Raw genomic sequence first — 23,201 nt, forward strand, 5'->3', positions numbered from 1 at the left:
GGTGCTTGATAGATAAAGGATTGTTGCATGCAGTGCTAGCAATGATTTCCTTAAAACAAGTTTATAAATTAAGCTATTGGTTAAAACAAATATAAATATGGACTAATTCAAGTACACCTTCTCTGGTGGGCTAAATTTTAGTGACTCAGCACAAGGTAATTTTGAATTTAAAGGTTCAGTTAACTAAAAGCTAGCTCATATTAATAGAAAAACATCTATGTTTAAAATTTTATAACAAAAATCTTTTTCATAAAGTCTGCAGATTTTTTGAACAAAAATTTTGGTTTTATTTGCCACAAAATCCCCTTTTTTGCTCACCTGGCCTAAAAGGCCAAGTGAGCTTTTCTCATCACTTGGCGTCCGGCATCCTTCTTCGTCCGTCGTCGTTGTTAACTTTTACAAAAATCTTCTCCTCTGAATCTACTGGGCCAAATTAAACCAAACTTGGCCACAATCATCATTGGGGTATCTAGTTTACAAAATGTGTCCGGTGACCCTGCCATGGCCACCATGGCAAAAAATAGAACATAGTGGTAAAATGCAGTTTTTGGCTTATAACTCAAAAACCAAAGCATTTAGAGCAAATCTGAAAGAGGTAGAATTGTTAAACAGGTGGAGATCTATCTGCCCAGAAATTTTCAGATGAATCGGATAACCCGTTGTTGGGTTGCTGCCCCTGAATTAGTAATTTTAAGGAAATTTTGCTGTTTTTGGTTATTATCTTGAATATTATTATAGATAGAGATAAACAGTAAACAGCAATAATGTTCAGCAAAGTAAGATTTACAAATAAGTCAACATGACTGAAATGGTCAGTTGACCCCTTTAGGAGTTATTGCCCTTTATAGTCAATGTTTAACCATTTTTCTTAAATTTTAGTAATATTTTACAAAAATCTTCTCCTCTGAAACTACTGGGCCAAATTAATCCAAACTTGGCCACAATCATCTTTTGGGTTAGAAGTTTGAAAAATGTGTCCGGTGACCTGGCCATAAAACCAAGATGGCCGCCATGAGGCCATAATAAATAATAGGTTTGTTTGCCCAAACGCTACCTACCCAGAAAAAAGCTGCCTACTCAAATTCTTTTATTGTCCTGATTTGAAGAAGTTTTTTTTTAATCAAATAGGCATGAAGACTAATAAACATCTGATACTTCAATTTCTTTTTTTGAAAAAAATAAATAAAAAATGCCTACCTACCTACCCACTGTCTCAACCTTTGGGTAGGGTTTGGGCAAACCAAAATATTTTTAAGTATGGCCTGGCTAAAAATAGAACATGGGGTAAAATGCAGTTTTTGGCTTATAACTCAAAACCCAAAGCATTTAGAGCAAATCTGACGGGTAAAATTGTTTATCAGTTCAAGATCTATCTGCCCTGAAATTTTCAGATGAATCGGACAACCCGTTGTTGGGTTGCTGGCCTTGAATTAGTAATTTTAAGGAAATTTTGCTGTTTTTGGTTATTATCTTGAATATTATTATAGATAGAGATAAACTATTAACAGCAAAAATGTTCAGCAAAGTAAGATTTACAAATAAGTCAACATGACTGAAATGGTCAGTCAACCCCTTTAGGAGTTATTGCCCTTTATAGTCAATTTTTAACCATTTTTCGTAAATCTTAGTAATCTTTTACAAAAAATCTTCTCCTCTGAAACAACTTGGCCAAATTAATCCAAACTTGGCCACAATCATCTTTTGGGTTAGCAGTTGGAAAAATGTGTCCGGTGACCCGGCCATCAAACCAAGATGGCCGCCATGGCTAAAAATAGAACATGGGGTAAAATGCAGTTTTTGGCTTATAACTCAAAACCCAAAGCATTTAGAGCAAATCTGACATGGGGTAAAATTGTTTATCAGGTCAACATTTATCTGCTCTGAAATTTTTAGATGAATCTGACAACCCGTTGTTGGGTTGCTGACCTTGAATTGTTAGTTTTAAGGAAATTTTGCTGTTTTTGGTCATTATCTTGAATATTATTATTGATAGAGATAAACTGTAAACAACAATAATGTTCAGCAAAGTAAGATTTACAAATAAGTCAACATGACCGAAATGGTCAATTGACCCCCTGAGGAGTTATTGTTCTTTATATTCAATTTTTAACAATTTTCATAAAATTTGTAAATTTTTACTAACATTTTCCACTGAAACTAATGGGCCAAGTTCATTATAGATAGAGATAATTTTAAGCAGCAAGAATGTTCAGTAAAGTTAGATGTACAAACACATCACCATCACCAAAACACAATTTTGTCATGAATCCATCTACTTCCTTTAATATTCACATAGACCAAGGTGAGCGACACAGGCTCCTAAAGAGCCTCTAGTTCTATTAAATGCAATGAAACAATAAGTGATAATGCTTTGCACGAAGATTCTGCTTGGTATATATATATGTACAAAATGATCCATCTCTATTATTCATTGTTTTTGCTGTTTTGATACTATAACAAATGTATAATAGTTTATTACAGTTTGAAAATTTTGTAATTTACACAACTACTGCAGGGGTCATATAGCTTAATGTTGAATCCATAAACAAAATTGTCATAAATAAAGAGAAATATTATACTTAAGTCATATGGAAACGTTTGTTTATTTACCCTTTTCAGAGGCGGATTTAGGCCCCTCCCCCTTTTTTAGGAAAAAAAATTGGTTGCTTATATAGGGAATCACTGAAGCGTGACTGGAGCGGGCCCCCTCTTAGGTCAGTCAGTGGGCCCCCACTTATGAAAATTTCTGGATCCGCCACTGCTTTTTGTTTTACATAGTAAATAATGCTTGAAATGAATTTGACTGTTCAAGGATTAATATTTAGGAGAGGATATGGATGGAATTAATGGTTAAGTGCCAGCTACCTTTTTGCATGATCAACAATACTACATCAAAAGGAATTTAATCAGGATTTTTAAAGATATAGGTCATATGGTCTGTGAGATGTTAATTTTATGTTGCATGCTTTGATATGTGGAGATACATGTACATGTATATTTGTGTAATATTACCATTATACTGAGTTTATGATCAGTATTCATGCTATTTATATATTTATGTTCACTTGTTACATGTATCATGTGCTTTACTTTTAATTGAAGAAATTAAAGTTTGCACTACATGTATTGGACTGTAAACTGGATACTTGACATTTATAAGTGTAAATCAGACATGTTGTATTCAAGTTACATGTAGCCTCAATTGACTTTCAAACTGTTTATGGAACAAACACAGGTCGGGTTCAATATACTTGAATTATACATAAACAGTTTGGGAAATAATCGAACTGAACTTCAGTAGTTGTAGTAGGCAGTTTTAAATCAATCAATTGACAGAATAATGAACTGAAAGGAAGAATACCATTCAATTTTAAACTGTTTGTATGACAAAAGTTATAACCTAGGAAGTAAGGGTTTAATTGTTGTGGTTAAGAAAGTTAAACTATGTGAAATATATACAGACAGTTATGTTGTGGTAACAAGGTTACAAGATAAAGGACTACCATCAACTTCCTGTCATCAATAGTATGTTTATTAAACAGTAATTCTATTGTTCTATGGATGATATGCATTGAAAATGATTTTTTTTGAGGATTTTTATAAAGTAACCACAGCATATATCCTTACAATTTAAGTGATGAATTTGGTGAGATATTAGATTAAATATTAATTTATAGAAACAGTGAATACTTTATACATTCAAACTGTTATTTCTTTTTCGATTTTTCCAGATTTGGGCCTAATTCATCAGTTGAATATGGATAGTGATACAGGTGGAGTTTGTCCCATATGTCACATGCCATTTGACAAAGGAAAGAAAAGGAGATTAATTGATGCTTGTGGACATGAACGTTGTTACATGTGCATGTTTAACCATGACACATGCCCTCTTTGTGATAAAAGTAAGTTTTGATTACTACTGGAAGTTCCAAATTTTAGGGGCATACAATACAGTTGTAAGAGCAGATACATGTAAGGTATCCCAAGTTAACGTTGGTTTTCTTAAAATTGACAATGATAATCTTTAAAGTTCATAGAAAATGAGTAATAGGATAACTATAATTGGTAAATTGGTTCCTTGCAACATCTACATGTCCATCAGGTTGGGTTCACCTGACATGAACCTCATTTCATGGATCAGTGATCAAGGTTAAAGTTACATGTTATTTAAGTCCTTATATGGGTTACTATAAGCATTATATCAACTATATTTGGTGTATGGAATGATTATAAGGTGAACATGTCAGACAGGTAGGTTTAATCATCTGACCTTGATCTCAAACTCATGGTTCATTAAGCAGTGTTTAGTGTATGTTATTTGGTCTATTTCTCATATAACATTGGCCATTGTTACATTAGAGTTTGTTTCTGTGTGTGGTACATTTTAATGTTGTGTTTCTGTTGTGTCGTAGTTCTCTTTTATTTGATACGTTTCCCTCAGTTTTAGTTTGTAACCCCAGATTTGTTTTTTTCTCTATCGATTTATGAATTTCGAATAGCGGTATACTACTGTTTCCTTTATATGCCATACAGGTCCACTGCATAAGTGTATGGAATGATTAAAAGTTGTTGGTTTTCTCCGTGCACTCCAGCTTCCTCCACCAATAAGAAATGTCTGCAACAAAATAGCCCATAAGTGGCGCTTAAAGGAGCTTTAAAACACCAACAATCAATCAATATATCATTTATTTAGTTTGATTTATTTCCCTTTGAACAGAAAATTAATAAGTACAATTGCATATGGATAAAATTAAACTTTTATTTGTTTCAACAAAAATTGAATTGATGGGATTCTTTGAAATGCAGAACCATGTATTTAGAGATTTTGGGCTCCTTATTCAAATTGGTCCTCTGACCTCATTGAGGTCTAAAGGGTTTAATTCAACTTTTGCTCAGTTTAATCAAAAATCGAATTCTTGGGGTTCTTTGATATGTTGATTCTAACAATGTACTTAAGATTTTGGATATTGGACCATAATAGCAAAATGTCTAACTTCAAAATTTTCAATCCCTTGACAAAATTCATTTTGTGTCAAAAACTTATGCTGTTTCAAATATTCAATTATAGTCCAAATTCAGAGCCGTTTTAAGCTTTATTGTAGTGTCCATACTTGTTCAACTGTTCAGGGTTCAAGCTCTGCAGGAAATCTGGTGTGCTGTCATTCTGACAGCCTCTGGTTATTTAATATTTGTATGCAGGTTTACACAATAAGAGAATTCAAAGTCTAATTCATTTTATATATTTTAAAGTGTGAAACCACCCAATGCATTAATATTCCAAATGTCAAAGGTGAAAGTATAATGCAAATAACATTCATGAATCCTTTTAATTTTTCACAGATTTTGTTACCCAAGCAAATAATTTATTACAAAGCAGTGATTCCTTGTCACAGCGACCAAAATTAAAAACCAATGGACATTTTTCACCCAAGATGCAGACTTCACAACCATACAGATACAGCAGTCATCAGGGACCAGTGGATTCAGTGACCCAGACAACACCCAAACTACATGTATGCCAGACAAGTATGTATCTTGTGTGTCAATTCATTGTGTGAATCTGATAGTGGTAAAAATAGGGATGTTTTATTTTATATCTAAGTTGCCTGTCTATAAAATAAAGAACTGAGCTACCCCTCATGTACATAAATTTGATTTGATTTGTAACTTTATTACCAGCAAGTTTCTATGTTTCAGTCAAATATTTATGATATTGCACTTTTAACCTTCAAATTCAATTTGCACAACGTAAAATACACCATTATAAGATTTACACAATGATTTGTTGTGCAGCTTTTATTAATATTTTCTATGTAATGCTGATTAATCAATGAAAGTACAGCAGGTCGCTAGTGAGGAAGATGGACTCATTGTATAGTCATGTTAGTATAAGTTGAGATTAACTGCTATAAAATACATAACAGATTTTTAGGATACGAAGTTTACTAAATTATACTGTTTAAAAAAAGGAAGACTTTATTTTGATTCATTGTTGCACATGCAATGTTGGAAAGACAGTGTGAATGGAAAGTCTTAGATTATTGATATTATATTTGTTTTAAATGAATTTACATTGCATATTCATCATGTCCATATGAAACATTGGACTATAGAGAAATTTTGTTTTTGAAGTAAAATCAATAGTGTTTTGAATAGGACAGAACCAAACCAGCTTAATTTGTTTGACATACGACTTGTTAAGAGTTGTACCTCTGTATTATACCATTTAATATTCCATTAAATATCATTATGGACTGGAATTTCCTAGGCTGATATCAATTACAGGCATTCAAGTTGTCTTAAACATTTATACTCTTACATCATGGTCTATAGGAGCTAGTGCTGAATCAAAGGGAAACAAAAGAATAATGTCATTACTGTGACTTGACTGTTAGTGCTGCTATCCAACTATAACAGCTTATTCAAACTTCTAACCAAATTGCAATTTGTTTTATAAAACCAAACTGTTCAACTGGTCAGAAATAGTCAAAATGTGAAAGTGCTAGGTGATAAATTAAAACATACTTGCAATCCTATAAGTTTATAGTCCACTTTTAATAATGTTGTTGAGGAACATAAGTTTAACAGTTTGTATAGAAATGTTATTGTCATTGTCATGCTAAAGGTGATAGCTAGTAATTTTGAATTGCTATAAAAACGTCCAAACTAAGATTTCATATAGTTTTTCTTTCGAAAAGTCTTCTATTACAATTATCTGCTACACATCTCTTCCCACTGCCTCTACCTGAACTGCTGTGATCTCCTCTCAGCATTGTTGTAGATGAAACTTGTTAGTAGATATTCAAGTTTGTTTATATTCCTTTGCAATAATGGAAGTTCAGAATGTGACGTCAAACTTAGCTACTCGATAAAACCGTCTCAGGTGTGATTACAGATGCAAAACTCACCTGTTGGGAAATCTTTTTTAATACATGGAATTTTGAAATTGAGTTCTTGCAATTGATTACTAAATTTATTTGAAAGAAGTAAAACCATTTAAAAGAATTCAACATTTAGACTTATATGGCACTTTAATATACGATCAGTATGGAGGTCATTCATCATCTTGGGTTGCAAATATTAGCAAATGAGCAGTCCATATTTTAAGGAAATAAGCATATGTTGATGCAGAAATGCAATACATTTTTGGAGATCGTTCATATAAATGAGGAAAATAATATAATTTTATCTTTTGATATATCTACTTTGTTTACAAATGCATTATATACTTTTTTGATCAATAGAACTTACACTTTGCCTGATAAAATAGGAGGATAACTCGGATAATTTGATTTAAAAAGGAATGTACAGAGAATTTTTCTTTTTACATGACATTGTTTTTTATGTCTAATACTTATAAATTGCAATGTATTCACAACTTTTGGATTGAATAAACATTACTTTGGTGTTTATTTTTTCCACAGAATGAAGGAGTTTTTCTGTCATCACAAAGTTTGGATCTTCCTGTCACCAAACATATTAATTGATAAAAAATCAGGAATGAATTAAAAAAAAAAATGATAAGTGTTTAAATAAATATCCATTGTCTTTATTTCTGCAACATGTGCAAGTTGGGTTTAAATTGTATTATTTGATAACTTTTTGGGGTTAAAAAACATGAATGTCAAAAATATGACTAGTTTTTAACCTTGAACATCCTGTAATAAATTTTATAAACCAATAATGGATATCCCATTCATGTTTTCCCACAGGACATTACATTTTTTATAACATTGGAATTCAATCTTGTAAAGGAAAACATGAACAATTACAAATAACTGATGATAAATCATATTATTTAAGAAATAATTCTATACTGCCATGCTCTATGCTCATTTTAACATAGGTAGGTGTTATATTTGTTAATATCTTAATACCGAGCGTTAGCGAGGTATTAAATGTTTACAAATATAATGCCTACCCATGTTAAAATGAGCATAGAGCATGGCAGGATAGAATTATTTCGATTCTAATAGGAATATTTGAATTTTTTCACTTCAAAGCGGACCTATAGTAGACGCTCAGAATGTCGCCATTTTGATTTCATGAACCAAAAAAGTTATAGAAAATCAGCAGTTTATCAATAAAAAAAGAACAGAAACATTTAAAATTACTTCTAGAATGTTTTTATTTAATTTCCTAGCGAGCAAGTTGAACACCAACAAAAATGTCCATTTTGATCTCTGGCGTTTTTCAAAATTCATCTGACGTTGCAATTTCAATTGTGATGTCAATCACGTGCAGCCCATGTTCTATTTGAATTAGAACATGGCTTTGTACCCAAAGCTTAAGAAGAACGTCATATTAGAATCCTTTGTATATTCATGGTTAATTTGGAACATATCTATTTAAATCAGAAATGGTTTTGAAGTGAACTCTATTGGCACTTATACCACATCTTCTTATATATCTGTCTATCTTGGATGGATATTTGATATGCCTTATAGTCTCAGCATAGATCTGAAACTCATATAACTCAAAATGTACTGGGGGTTGGGGGAGTGGGCATATTAAATTGATAACTTGACTATGCAAGTGTACTCATTATCTACAGGGGATATGTTAAAAACTATATATATGACAATTTTATATTAGAAATTGTCACCTACTTAATGCATTGAGAAAAGATTTTTATGATAAAATAAAACTTGTGATAATTTCATAGAATTAAACAGATTTTGCTTTCTATGTAAGAAAATATTGATTTATTAAAAAAGTATTATACACCTATGGCCTTTAACCCTTTCCTCCATAGTGACGCCTTTTGACGCCACCCCCTTTACTCCATAATGACGCCCTTTGACGCCTGTGTAGGATCTCAGTTGAAAGGCTGTGACTACAAAGTGTCTGCAGTAGACTAAATAAAATTTGTATCCAATATGAAAAGGAATATCATAGGAATATCCGACTTAAATTTATTTGATAAAATATTTGTTTTTCGCAATGCATTAATACTTGAAAGCATATTTTCAGAATTTTATTGAAAAAGCCTATGCGAATCAAGTGTGCAAAAAAAAAAATCAATGGAGGAAAGGGTTAAAAGGGTAAATATTCAAAATTGTCAACACTAAAAGGTTATTTCACAGCCCAAAGTGAAATAATTTTTTAGGGTTGACAATTTTGGATATTCATCGCTTTTAAAGGATCACAATTGTATAATTATACAGAACTAACAGTGAAGGGACCTTTTGGACCTTTGAAAAGCATTCAATTTACTGTATAGTGACAAACACTAGTCAGTGTTCAAACATAAATTTGGAATTCATTGTACAATTTGTATATGTAAGTGTCTGAATTTTTAGGTAAAGTAGGTCCAGTTTGAAATTTGAAAAGGTAAAAAATTATTATGGTTAAAGCTGTAAAACTGAAATACAGACCCCGGGGCTTAACATAAACTTGTCCACATTATGAGTTAGAGCCAATAGACTCTCTACAATTTTGATATAATTTGTCCCAAAAGTAGTTTACACTGTGAAAATCTTTTCATAGAGAGAGCAATTGCGATTTTTTTTAATTTGTGGTTTTTGCCTCAAAGAAATGCACTATATTATCAGGCTAAGTAGGTTAAATCCCAATAAGACAGTAACAAAGTGCAAATATAAAAGATAAATTTAGGTATTCAGGAACCAATAAAATATGTAGGTGGAAACTGGTATGGTCAAAAGAGATAGAAATGAATCATTTTAAAGGCATTTCAAAATTCATTAGAATTCTGCACTTGTATTAAAGTGTTAACATGGGGACATTATCAAATCAGCTATAATTTGTACTCCTTCAATATTAAAACTTTTTAATAGGCTATTATTGATAAATGTGTTGAAGATGTTTTGAGTAAAATATTGACATTTGGATAGTTTAAAATTTGACATTAGAATCAGAAAAATCAACTCTTTCATTTCCAGATATGTTAAATCTTCTGAATTGAATACAGTTTAGTCCTTCTTGAAAATGAATCACTTTGTTTACTTAATCAGGGATTCATGTATTTTCTTGTTGACAATAAAATCTTTCTTTTTTGTGTAGATGACAATTGTGAGGTATTAAGTGCTTAAATGCTTCAAGTTTACTATTTGTAGTTGATCATTGATAAGATAAGTTATTGTCAAAGGCATGAATGAAAATTAAATTGTGAAAAAAAAAATTATTACAAAAAAGAATGAGTCATCAGCCATTGAGCAAAAAATAAATGTATTGAGATTGTGTCACTTCGTGTAATGGTTGGTAGGATAAATGTTGAATCAAGCTAGGCCAAACCAAATATTGGGTTTATAAAGGTTTAAACACTACAATTTATTAATTTTTAGTACTGTCATTTCAAAACTGAAATAAATCTGTTTATGATATTATATAAGTGCAAATTATGGATTTAATCCTTTCATGAATAAATATATGTTCTTCACCAGAATTGGGATTTTTGTTCCTTTGTTCATGTTGTAAAGATCGAAAGGATTTTTCAACAATGAAAGTTATAATTGTGTTTTTTTAACCAGCACATCATTGGATTTTTTAAATTATTCATTATATAAAAGCTACTGTAATTGAGCAAGAACACTTTAAAGTTGAAATATTAAGAAATACTTACTGAAACAAAAATGATGTATAGCAAGGGGGGTTAGTCCCTTCATGCCTATGATTTCTGGATGAAAATAAATCAATTGTAAGGTAATTCTAATATGTATAGAAAATCCAGCAAAAATTTATCGTGTTGCAAAATAACAACAGATCATGTTTCCTCAGTAAGGAGTGGAATGCATGTTGTCTGTTCTATGGTCGGGTTGTTGTCTCTTTGACACATTCCCTATTTTCATTCTCAATTTTATACTTCATGCAACAGATCATGTGATTTTCTTGTATCTTCTAGACAGTTGTTACTGGGATTGCGGCCAAGGAAGAAATAATGACCATGCATGTTATTTGAAGATTGAAGATAAGGAACCAGATATTTTTCCACTATTTCCTTGTTGAGATCAATAAATTGATAGATTTGCTGGAGTTTTGATTGCTCCCAAATTGTATTTGTTTATGATTTTATGTTCTTTTCCTTCTTTGATAGATAGAAATTACCTTTAAAATTAAGAATATGTCAAAATGAAGTAAATCTGCAGTTATAATTGGAAATTGTGTATTTTGAATGGATTTTGATTGGCATACTTTGAACATGGATTAGACATGAAGAGGATTTTATTCATGTAATAATCAGACAAACAAGTGAATTAATAATGTATGTTTTTCTTGGATTTTTTTATTGAAATTAGTAGAAAGGAACTTGAATACAAGTAAGGTAAGGTAAGTCTGTAAAATAAGAAATTGAAAGGATATACAATGTACCGATAATTACATAACTATTTTATAGGTATTTTAATATGTTTTAATTACAAGGGTTCATTAACATGTTAAAAAAAAAAAGACCTTGAAACATAAAAAGAATAGATTTAATGACTCACAAGTATGCATGGCCTGTGTGTGTCATACCTAAAAATTATAAAAATTCAATAAAACATTTATTTCTTATTCCTTATTTAACCTGGCCATATGGTATACGGTATACAGATTATTTGGTTTGCAGCAAGCACTTTAATTATATAACTCATAATTCAACTCTGAGATATAGGTTTACTCCATTAGTTTTATTTTAATGTATGTACAAGTTAACCTTAAATAGATGAAATTTTTGGAATATTAGGTAGTTTAAATCCAAATATAACTGTTTACCATGTCAGTATATAAATATTCTGTAGATAATTAATATAGAGTTACAACTTACCAGAGTTTTACCAGTGACAGAAATTGGAGTTTGGGATAGTTTCATATTGTGGAATTTAAAAATCTACATTGAATTAGGTTCAGTTGTTTTGGCTCCAAAGAACTTGAGATCTATAATGGCTTCCCCAGTGCAATGTGTTGAGGGAAACATATTTCTGTCTGTCTGCCCGTCTAGTCTTGTTAGCACCCTCTAGTGTACAATTCTTGCCAGGCACAACACTGCTATTTATAAAGGAGCTATGCCCTTGGAAGTGGAAGTTAAAATTGCATTGTTGCAACTCTCATGTGTACTATTTTGTTTATGAAACATATCACAGGTTTAGATCAGCAATGTCCTAATGAGTTATTCCCCTTTCCCAATTCATTATATAGGACATACTAGAATAGCATTTACTCTCAAGCCTTCATTTCCCTAAGATATTTATAAAAGTTTCAAGGAACTTTAATTTTATGTTATTGTCCTTGAAATTTGAACTCTGTTCTTTTATTCAGTGATTGCATTACACTTTCCACTTTAAGCTATCCACTGCAATAAATATACTAGAATACTAATACTAAATAGGAAAAATACTAGAATGGTGACCCACAAGGACAATTTTGAGATGAGTTTTGCAAAGAAAAAAATCAGTTATTGAATTGGTGAAGTATAAGCTACCAACAGTTTCTGTGCAATCACTATGAACCATTTAAACAATGTTTTTTCAAAGGAGTAGGTGCGATAAGGACCTTATAAAGGGTCCCTATTTCTAGCCATAATTTCAAATTAGTCCAAATGAATCATAGCTAATTCAATGACTAGATAGGAAATATCATTTTGTTGAATTTACATACTTTTATTTATGACCTTACAAACAGCATTCATATTGATTTTTCATGAAATTCAATGAACATACTTCAATTCTAATTGATCTTTTAAACAGGATCGACCATAGAGTGTATGCTTCGACAAAATAAATCTGTTAACATGATTTTTGTTATAACATTTTACGTAATCTGAATGTTTAGTTTGTTGATGTCTGCACTCTAAGCTAAGCCTAAGCCTAAATTTGTAAAAATCCAGACAATTTTGTCAAATTTAGCAAAAATGAAATAAAACTTTGATAAAACTAGTCCTTTATTACTTTGCTACATGTCTTTTCATCAACTTCTTGAAACATTGATCAGGGCCAAGTATTGTCCATATTGACTTACTCCTTTTAATATGAAGGAAGGAATTGCTATCTTAAACTTAGCATTTGCATCATACTATCAAAATTACAAGGAGGAGAGACATATCTGTGTCAACAGTTCATTTGAGTATATCTTTTGGATGTCCTGTTTAATCATTGTTAAAAATAACTATTTTGAGAGTCCAGTGTTTATAGGGAATGTATTTGTAACAAAATTGTTGATTGATTGTAGTATAAATAAAGTTCTTGACTTTTATTTTGCAGGCAATCAACAACAGCAGCCATCAACTAATCTTCCAGTCACACCAACTAAACCAAGATTTTTCCAGCCAATATGTCCAAGTCCAACACCACCAATACCACCACCTCCAAAAAATTACACGGTAGATTATAAACATGCCAAATATTATAGTAGTGACTCTGCAATTGACTCTCCTGACCTCAGTGGCAACAGTATCACCATGACAACGAATGATGACCTTGATGAGCTTTCCAAGTTAGATCAGTTGGGACTAAACTTGCATGCACCCCATGGTAGGTATTACCAAAAAAAACAGTATACAATTTGCTGATAAATAAATATAGGAAGATGTGGTATGAGTGCCAATGAGACAACTCTCCATCCAAGTCATAATTTATACTAGGTAAACCATTTTAAGTCAAACAAGAAATCTGCCATTAACTTTGTTTAGATAATGCAGACTTGTATTTTGTTCAATATGTTGATTATCACAGAGATTTTGCATTGTGATATAAGTTTAAAGAAAGAAAAAGGACATGAATGTATTTTGTGAAAGATAACTTCAATGACCTAACCCCCTTGGTCCAAGTTTCTTTGTTCAGAAGTGTATTACAAGTTCTCAAGGGAACTATTTCATACTTTATATCTAAAATTACCATAATTATCATCTTAAAACCGATCTTAATATATCTAAAAAGGTGCAATACAAAAAAACAACATAGATATATCAAATAAATGTCAAAGAAACACAACAAATATACTGATTGTCTTGACACAACATTTCCTTACTAAACTTTCACTAAATTTTCCTGTTTTATTAAGTCTCCCAAACAAAGTTTGGAGACTTATTGTTTTTGCTCAGTTCTTATTATGTCACCCGATCGACAATGTCGGGTGACATATTGCTTTTCCTCTGTTTCTTTTTCTGTATTATTATTATGTCACCCGATCGACAATGTCGGGTGACATATTGTTTTTCCTCTGTTTCTTTTTCTGTATTATTATTATGTCACCCGATCGACAATGTCGGGTGACATATTGCTTTTCCTCTGTTTCTTTTTCTGTATTATTATTATTATTATACTTCCACCTAATTTTGTCCGCCCGCTTTCTCAGAACCAAAAGTACCAATCAGAATGATGGTGCACTATAACAAGGAACCCTGACTCCCCAGAGTCTGTGCAACTTTGGAACTAAAAAATGGCTGCCATCACCATGGAAACGGAAAAATGGTGAAAAAATATAATTTTGGAGTTCCTTGAATTATTTGAGAATGCTTAAGCTTAAAATCTTTAGATTTTAATACAATGTAGGTGCCCACTATATTCCGGTTTTGGATGATTTTGGCACATTTTGGAACTGCTATGTTGCCATGGCAACTACACCAAAAATTTCAAAAATATGGAAATGCTCCAATTTTTTTGAAACTTTAGTATAACGATGAGCAACTTTGGTAGATGTGGAATTTGGCGTTGGAATTTCCAAAATGTCTGCCGTTTCCATGGAAACAATGCAAAAAGGTCAAAATGCTCCAAAAACTTCCGGGTTTGGTGAATAACTTTGGTATGCTTGAACTTAAAATCATCAAATTTTTATGCAATATAGTTGTCCACTATATACAGGTTTTGAATGATTTTGATAATCATTGGAACTACTATGTTACCATGGATACAGGAGCAAAAATTTCAGAATGCTTCAAAATTGATGAAACTTGATATGATTGTTAACTATCAAGTCTAGATATGACTTTTGAAGTTGGAATTTCCAAAATGTCCACGGTTGCCATGGAAACTGCAAAAATGTCAAAAATTCTCAAAATGGTTTTAACTTAATGAAATTTGATATAATTGGTAACTGACAAGATAAGATGAGATTTTTGACTTTGAAATTTTCAAAATGGCTGCCGTTGCCATGGAAACGGTATCAATGTGAAATACTTTAAAATGCTCTGAATATACTGAAAATTTACAAAAAGATGAATAGCCATGCATATTTGTGCATTTACTGTTAAACAAGTTTGAAATGGCTGCCGCTAAGTGGCAATAGGGGGAAGGGTGACATCCGCTATTGCTTGCAATGGCAATTCTAGTTATTATTATACTTCCACCGAATTTTGTCCGCCAGCTTTCTCAGAGCCAAAAGTACCAATCCGAATGGTGATGCACTATAACAAGGAACCCTGACTCCCCAGAGTCTGTGAAACTTTGGAACTAAAAAATGGCTGCCATCACCATGGAAACGGAAAAATGGTGAAAAAATATAATTTTGGAGTTCCTTGAATTGTTTGAGAATGCTTAACCTTAAAATCTTTAGATTTTAATACAATGTAGGTGCCCACTATATACTGCTTTGGGATGATTTTGGTAATCATTGGAACTGCTATGTTGCCATGGATACTACACCAAAAATTTCAAAAATATGAAAATGCTCCAAATTTTTTGAAATTCTAGCATAACGATGAGCAACTTTGGTAGATGTGGAATTTGGCGTTGGAATTTCCAAAATGTCAGCCGTTTCCATGGAAACAATGCAAAAAGGTCAAATGCTCCAAAAACTTCAGGGTTTGGTGAATAACTTTGGTATGCTTTAACTTAAAATCATCAAATTTTTATACAATATAGTTGTCCACTATATACAGGTTTTGAATGATTATGACAATCATTGGAACTACTCTGTTACCATGGATACAGGATCAAATATTTCAAAAATTTCAAAATGCTGCAAAATTGATGAAACTTAATATTATTGTTAACTACCAAGTCTGGATGAGACTTTTGACTTTGGAATTTCCAAAATGGCCACCGTTGCCATGGAAACTGCAAAAAAGTCAAAATTCTCAAAATGCTTTGAACTTAATAAAACTTGATATTATTGTTAACTGACAAGTAATAATGAGGCTTTTGACTTTGAAATTTTCAAAATGGCTGCCGTTGCCATGGAAACGGCAGAAATGTGAAATACTTTAAAATGCTCAAAATATACTGAAAATTTACAGAAAGATGAATAGCCATGCATATTTGTGCATTTACTGTTAAACAAGTTTGAAATGGCTGCCGCTTAGTGGCAATAGGGGGAAGGGTGACATCCGCTATTGCTTGCAATGGCAATTCTAGTTATTATTATACTTCCACCTAATTTTGTCCGCCCGCTTTCTCAGAGCCAAAAGTACCAATCCGAATGATGGTGCACTATAACAAGGAACCCTGACTCCCCAGAGTCTGGGCAACTTTGGAACTAAAAAATGGCTGCCATCACCATGGAAACGGAAAAATGGTGAAAAAATATAATTTTGGAGTTACTTGAATTATTTGAGAATGCTTAAGCTTAAAATCTTTAGATTTTAATACAATGAAGGTGCCCACTATATACTGGTTTTGGATGATTTTGGCACATTTTGGAACTGCTATGTTGCCATGGAAACTACACCAAAAATTTCAAAAATATGGAAATGCTCCAATTTTTTTGAAACTTTAGCATAACGATGAGCAACTTTGGTAGATGTGGAATTTGGCGTTGGAATTTCCAAAATGTCTGCCGTTTCCATGGAAACAATGCAAAAAGGTCAAAATGCTCCAAAAACTTCCAGGTTTGGTGAATAACTTTGGTATGCTTGAACTTAAAATCATCAAATTTTTATGCAATATAGTTGTCCACTATATACAGGTTTTGAATCATTTTGATAATCATTGGAACTACTATGTTACCATGGATACAGGAGCAAAAATTTCAGAATGCTTCAAAATTGATGAAACTTGATATGATTGTTAACTGTCAAGTCTAGATATGACTTTTGAAGTTGGAATTTCCAAAATGGCCACGGTTGCCATGGAAACTGCAAAAATGTCAAAAATTCTCAAAATGGTTTTAACTTAATGAAATTTGATATTATTGGTAACTGACAAGTTAAGATGAGACTTTTGACTTTGAAATTTTCAAAATGGCTGCCGTTGCCATGGAAACGGTATGAATGTGAAATACTTTAAAATGCTCTGAATATACTGAAAATTTACAAATTTGTGCATTTACTGTTAAACAAGTTTGAAATGGCTGCCGCTTAGTGGCAATAGGGGGAAGGGTGACATCCGCTATTGCTTGCAATGGCAATTCTAGTTATTTTTATTATTCTTCTTTTTCTTTTTCTTTTTCCGCCACTTTAAAAAATGAACTTGTCCGCAGCGTTTCTCCAAAACCACTTGTCAGATTTACTTAGGATTTCATAAAGTGTTATACTAGCATGTCTAGGTGAGCCATCAATCGTTCGTTTGTGCATTGGGGTCTATTAAGGGGTATTTTGGGGGGCTGAAAGAAGGGAGGGGTTTACTATAGAACCCTATGGGATTTTATTTTTGAAAATTTTCAAATGAATATAACTTGAAAACTTTAAGTGATAAACACACACAGTCTTCGAAAATGATCAAGTGACAATAAAACAAATCACCTGAAATAAAGGGGGAATCTCTAGGGGTTCATCCCCACCCCCTTAAATTTGAGAATATGCTATTATCTTGTAAACGGTCCAGATCCCCACCCCTAAACCATATATATTCTTGTAGGGGACAATAAAACAAATCGAATGAAATTAAAGGGAAGTCCCTGGGGGTCACCCCACCCCATTCAATTTGAGAATGTGAAATTATCTTGTAAACGGTCCAGATCCCCACCCCTAAACCATACATATTCTTGTAGGGGACAGTAAAACTAATAAAAAGAAATTAAAAGGAAGTCCCTTGGGGGTCACCCCACCCCCGCGTGTTTGAAAACTTGTAAACGGTCCATATCCCCACCCCTAAACCATGTATATTCTTGTATGGAACAATAAAACACAACAACTGAAATATAGGGAGAGTCAATGGGGGTTACCCCTACCCCGCTCAATTTGAGAATGTTCTATTATCTTGTAAACGGTCCAGATCCCCACCCCTAAACCGTATATATATTCTTGTAGGGAACACTAAAATAAATGAAATGAAATAAAAGGGAAGTCCCTAGGGGGTCACCCCACCCACTCTTGTTTGAAAACTTGTAAACGGTCGAGATCCCCACCCCTAAACCATATATATTCTTGTATAGGACAATTAAACAAGTAAAATTAATATGGGAGCTTTGTTTGGGAGACTTCGTAACAGCATCCTGTTACAATTACTTCTTGTTGTCTCCCTTTTTACCTCATTGTAAAATGATGTGAGTTTCCCCATCACTTGACCTCCTTTATTTGTTGACCTGTAGTTACTTTAATTTAAGATATATGCAGTGTGATCTACTTTACAGTCATGTTTTCAGTCGTTGCTCCTAGCAAAATCAAAATTTACATGTACTCTGAATAGAATTATTTTAGGTCTTAAGTAAACCACAACTTATATATATAAATCAAAATTTAGATAATTTAGGCCTAAAAAACCTTTCTTATTTTCTTTTTAAATGTTTCCTCTGATCTTGAAAGGAATTGTTTCCTTATGGATGATAAAATTAAAAAAATAATGACTGAAAAATATGAGATGTACTCACTTGCATGTGAACATTGAACTTACATGTATCGTTCAGAAAAAGCAAGTGATAATTTCAAGATTGCTGGTGATATAAATTCCTGCTTATAAAATCAGGTACAGATTTAGAACTTCTGTAAATTTCTGAAAAATATTGAGAGGGTCGTGTGAAGAGCTGGAGAGTTGACACCTATGTTGTAGTGGCTGAATTCAAGAATCAGTACCAGTTATAACTGAATAACTACTGCATTATATCCTGAGTTTTAACCAAGAGTTTTAACCATTCTGTGTGGTGTTCAAAACCAGTATCATCATTCATTAAACAACAACATACACTTACTATTAGAGAATATTTATTCTATTGATTTGAACGAAGGGATGGGAAAGCTAAATGTATGAAGAAGGGGTAGTTTTTTTGTTTCAACTTGGTATCAGGAAAAATAATCAATTAGTAAAAAGGTCTTTTTAACCAAATTTTTGTGACAAAAATGTCGGTTATTGATTTGAAAATGTACGGCGGGCGGGCGGCAACCAAATGTTGTCCGTGCAATTTCTCATGAACCTTTAACCAAAGCTTTTAAAATTTTAATTTGTTGTTACTGACAACAAAATGAAGGTCAAGTTCAATAATGACGATTTTGACTTTTACTGTCAAGGAGTTATGGTTCTTGAAAGATTGAAAAATGGTGTTTCCAGTCGTGTCCGTGCATTTACTCATGAACTGTTCAACCAAAGCTTTTCAAATTTTAATATGTTGTTACTGATGACAAAATGGAGGTCAAGTTCAATAATGACGATTTTGACTTTTACCGTTCAGGAGTTATGGTTCTTGAAAGATTGAAAAATGGTGTTTCCAGTTGTGTCCATGCATTTACTCATGAACTGTTCAACCAAAGCTTTTCAAATTTTAAAATGTTGTTACTGATGACAAAATAGAGGTCAAGTTCAATAATGGTGATTTTGATTTTTACTGTTCAGGACTTATGGTTCTTGAAAGATAAAAAAATGGCATTTCCATTCATGTTGTTGCATTTACTCATGAACCATTCAACCTAAGCTTTTCAAATTTTAATATGTTGATACTGATGACAAAATGGAGGTCAAATTTGATATACTTTCACCGTTCATCAGTTATGGTTCTTGTGATATTGCCAGGACACAAATAAATGTTAATAAATCCAGTTTGCTGTCGTTGTGACAGCCTCTTGTTCTTGTATAAAGTCATGAAGGGGCATTAATTATGACAAGCACATATTTTTATCCTTATTTATCAATACTGAGGGTATACAAAAACTTAGTAATTGTTGGTAGACTAAAACAAAGCAAATTGTGTATTTTTCTTTAGCTGGGAAACGTAGTCCCCCTCCTCCACCACCAGATGTTGCTCAAAATGATCTGATGATGAGACTAGGCTTGTTACTAGGAGAAAGAGTACCTATTAGTGAACAGGACCAGTTGACACCAATCTGTCAATCAGGGAACCAGACTGAAGAGACATTTACCAGTGTGTCTTCATTAGGCAGCTTTGATGCTACACCAGATCGGGGGATTTCAGATTCAAGTCCATTATCTACTTTGACAGGTTTGTAAGGAATTGAACATCATCAGCCTTACCCCAAGGCCTATATCACCCTGCTCAGTCAATCCCTAATTCTTTTTTCACGGCTTTGATACATGAGCAGGCAAATCAGCCATGTCACAATGTGTAAGGATACATTGTCAAGCTTGCTGTTGTTAAGTGGAAAACTGCCTAAGGAAGAGGAAATTATGGCTAGTTATACAACCATAAACAGCAGATTTGTATTGACATTGTTATATATATCAGCAGCATGACAAAATGTAAATGTTTTTTGTTTGTTCCCTATTCACCAAAAAGTTTTACTTGTGGAAGGTTGGCAATCATACCACATATTCTTTTTTTATATCAACTGTATATTGTAGTATAAGATCCGTAAGATTCAAAGGAATTCAAAACCTTCAAAACAAAATTCAAATACCAATTAGGTAGTATATAGTTAAAAAAGGTTTTATATTTTATAGACCTGCAATCAGTCTTGTAACTAAACCATTCTGTTCTATCTGTATATAAATGTACATGAATCACAGAAGACAATGCAGAATGAGCTATATCATACTAAAACCACATCCAGAGTGCAGAAAACCAACTAAAATCCAAGTGCATAAACTATTCTCTGTTGTATGTTGTTCCAACAGTTTGAGATCAGAATAATACCTGTTGACCTGTTGAATTTGCTCATGATTTCATTAGAAATACATTTCTTCATATAAAGATGAGATATCATGTATTATGTTATGACATAAAAAAAATCTTTACATGCTTTTTTCAGCTTCATCTGGCAGTGAAAGAGCCTCATCAGGAATACATATGGGATGTGGATCTCTTTTCCCCTCCAATCGGGATCCTAGTGCAGACAGTGTTAATTCCCTGATGTCTAATAGTTCTAGTCATGGAATCAGTCCACAGTCAACTACACAGAGACCACACTCAATTACTAGTTAGTGATATAATTCTTTAACCTTTCTTATTCATGACCATTTTAATATAAATGAAAGGAGATGTAGGGTAGCTGTCAATCAAACAGTAACCCAACTACATAGATATTATAAAGACATCAAAGGGGGAACAGGTCTTGGCTATGATGCCTAGTAACTAAGCAAATTTACTTACATGCTTAAGATAATACTGAAAACATAATCTTTTCCTGTCTGCCATACTATTACAATAGAATTTCTTTGATACATGAATTTAGATTTTTATTGACTGTAAATATAAAGATTGGTATGATTATCAAAGAGACAACTCTTCAAAAGAGACCAAATGATACAGAAATTAACAACTAAAGGTCACTATATAGCCTTCAACAATGAGCCAAACCCATACCGCATAGTCAGCTATAAAAGGCCCAGAAATGATGTGTAAAACAATAAACAGGAAAATATCAGCCTCATTTGTGTACAAAATAATGAACAAATAGGCATGTTCTTTTTGTTATCTCCAATTTATTATATAAAACAGAATGGTAAGGATAAAGTTTTCAGATAAACAAATTTTTGATTGAATTTTAATTTATATTTGGCAAAATGATAAGATATAATTGTATATTAAAGCAACATAAAGATGAACTAAAGTTGAATAAATTCAATATACTGGTAAGTCAAATTTATGTATTTTTATAGCCTCACAGCCAGGTCAGATTGAAGATCTAGGACTGTTTGGTAAAAGGCAGTCACCAATGAGAAGATCAGCCCGTGCTGCTGTTAGTCATCATCAAGACAGTCGTGGCTCCCGTATGTTGAGAATCAAACCACCACAGCTTCACTTGTATCCAATCAACTTTGAGCTACCACATCCTGAAGGCAAACCTATTTTCGTTGGTAGAGAATGGCTGTTCAAAGAAATGGAAATGGTAAGCAGTTGTAAATCAAACAAAAATCTGTATTCTAATTCCTTTTACAATACTCACAGTACCAGTCAAATATTCTCCAAAGTGATCTTGCCTTTTAAGAATGGGTATGATATTAGTATACAGCTTGATGTTGAGTGGTAGAGTGTAAGCAATTTTTACATCTGGTGTGCAGCCACATCATGTTTTCTGATGATTTAGGATTTTAAAACACCCATTGTATAAATATAGATTCCTACACTGCAACAAGTGTATTACGATATTTCTCCACTCGAGACAGTTAAATTTTATTATTTAAAGCGCGAGGCTTGCCGAGCTCTTTAAATAACTAAAATTTAACTGTCGAGAGTGGAGAAATATCGTAATACACGAGTAATAGTGTCGGAATCTGTTTCTCTAATGATCTTTATCCTTCTTTTTCAAAGATTTTCAGAAACTTGTGTTCTTTATATGCGACGTCATCAGGCATGGTCGCCTTTTTTCATGACGTCACAATAGGAAAATTCAGAAGAAAACAAAACATTTAGACGTCATAATCAAATTTCGACTAATCATTTGCCGAGAACAGATTTTTCACTAGTGAGGAGAAATATTTTTCTCACACCGGTCAGGAAATGTGAAAATAGCACAAAAATTAGAGAAAGAAAATTTCATAAATCTTTTCTTGGCATCTATGAAAGGGGATGATTTTATATTTGATCTGGAGCTTGATAATGTTGAGTTGTAGCTTACATTTGCCCTGCTGTCACTTGCAGTTTGTCTTTAGTTTGAACTTTGTCAACTCTCATTGTACAAGGAATTTTTTTTTCAAAGTTATCTTTGCCTTTATTAAAGAGAATGATCAGTTATGATTTTCACAGTATATATTGTACCTCAATACATACAGAGACAGTCACAAGCACAGACCTAGAATTTGCCTTATTATTAAAGTAAGGAATAAAAAATTAAAGTCAGTATTTTGGTTTTAATTAGGCATTGAATAGTGAACCCACTTCAGACCAGCCAAGAGGTGTTGTAATCTCAGGAGGTATTGGTGCTGGTAAAACTGCCATCTTGGAGCAGTTAATAGACTGTAGTTGTTTTGGCGATGGAAGAAGTGGACTTGTAGAAGGTAAGTACT

The 23,201-nt window shown here is 32.6% G+C and overlaps 1 protein-coding gene across 5 annotated transcripts in view; it reads left to right on the plus strand.

The window, feature by feature from the left end:
- Window positions 1–23,201, plus strand: part of LOC143063654 (protein TANC2-like) — a 67,378-nt gene that overhangs the window by 28,014 nt on the left and 16,163 nt on the right. For all 5 annotated transcript variants that reach the window (XM_076235915.1, XM_076235919.1, XM_076235917.1 and 2 more), the window contains 7 exons: window positions 3,732–3,902; window positions 5,341–5,526; window positions 13,197–13,466; window positions 20,002–20,238; window positions 21,005–21,172; window positions 21,855–22,084; window positions 23,054–23,192. In XM_076235915.1, the coding sequence (XP_076092030.1) occupies window positions 3,732–3,902; window positions 5,341–5,526; window positions 13,197–13,466; window positions 20,002–20,238; window positions 21,005–21,172; window positions 21,855–22,084; window positions 23,054–23,192 (1,401 nt within the window). The remainder of the gene's footprint in view (window positions 1–3,731; window positions 3,903–5,340; window positions 5,527–13,196; window positions 13,467–20,001; window positions 20,239–21,004; window positions 21,173–21,854; window positions 22,085–23,053; window positions 23,193–23,201) is intronic.

The sequence above is a fragment of the Mytilus galloprovincialis genome, chromosome 2 (assembly GCF_965363235.1).
Source record: "Mytilus galloprovincialis chromosome 2, xbMytGall1.hap1.1, whole genome shotgun sequence".
NCBI lineage: Eukaryota > Metazoa > Mollusca > Bivalvia > Mytilida > Mytilidae > Mytilus > Mytilus galloprovincialis.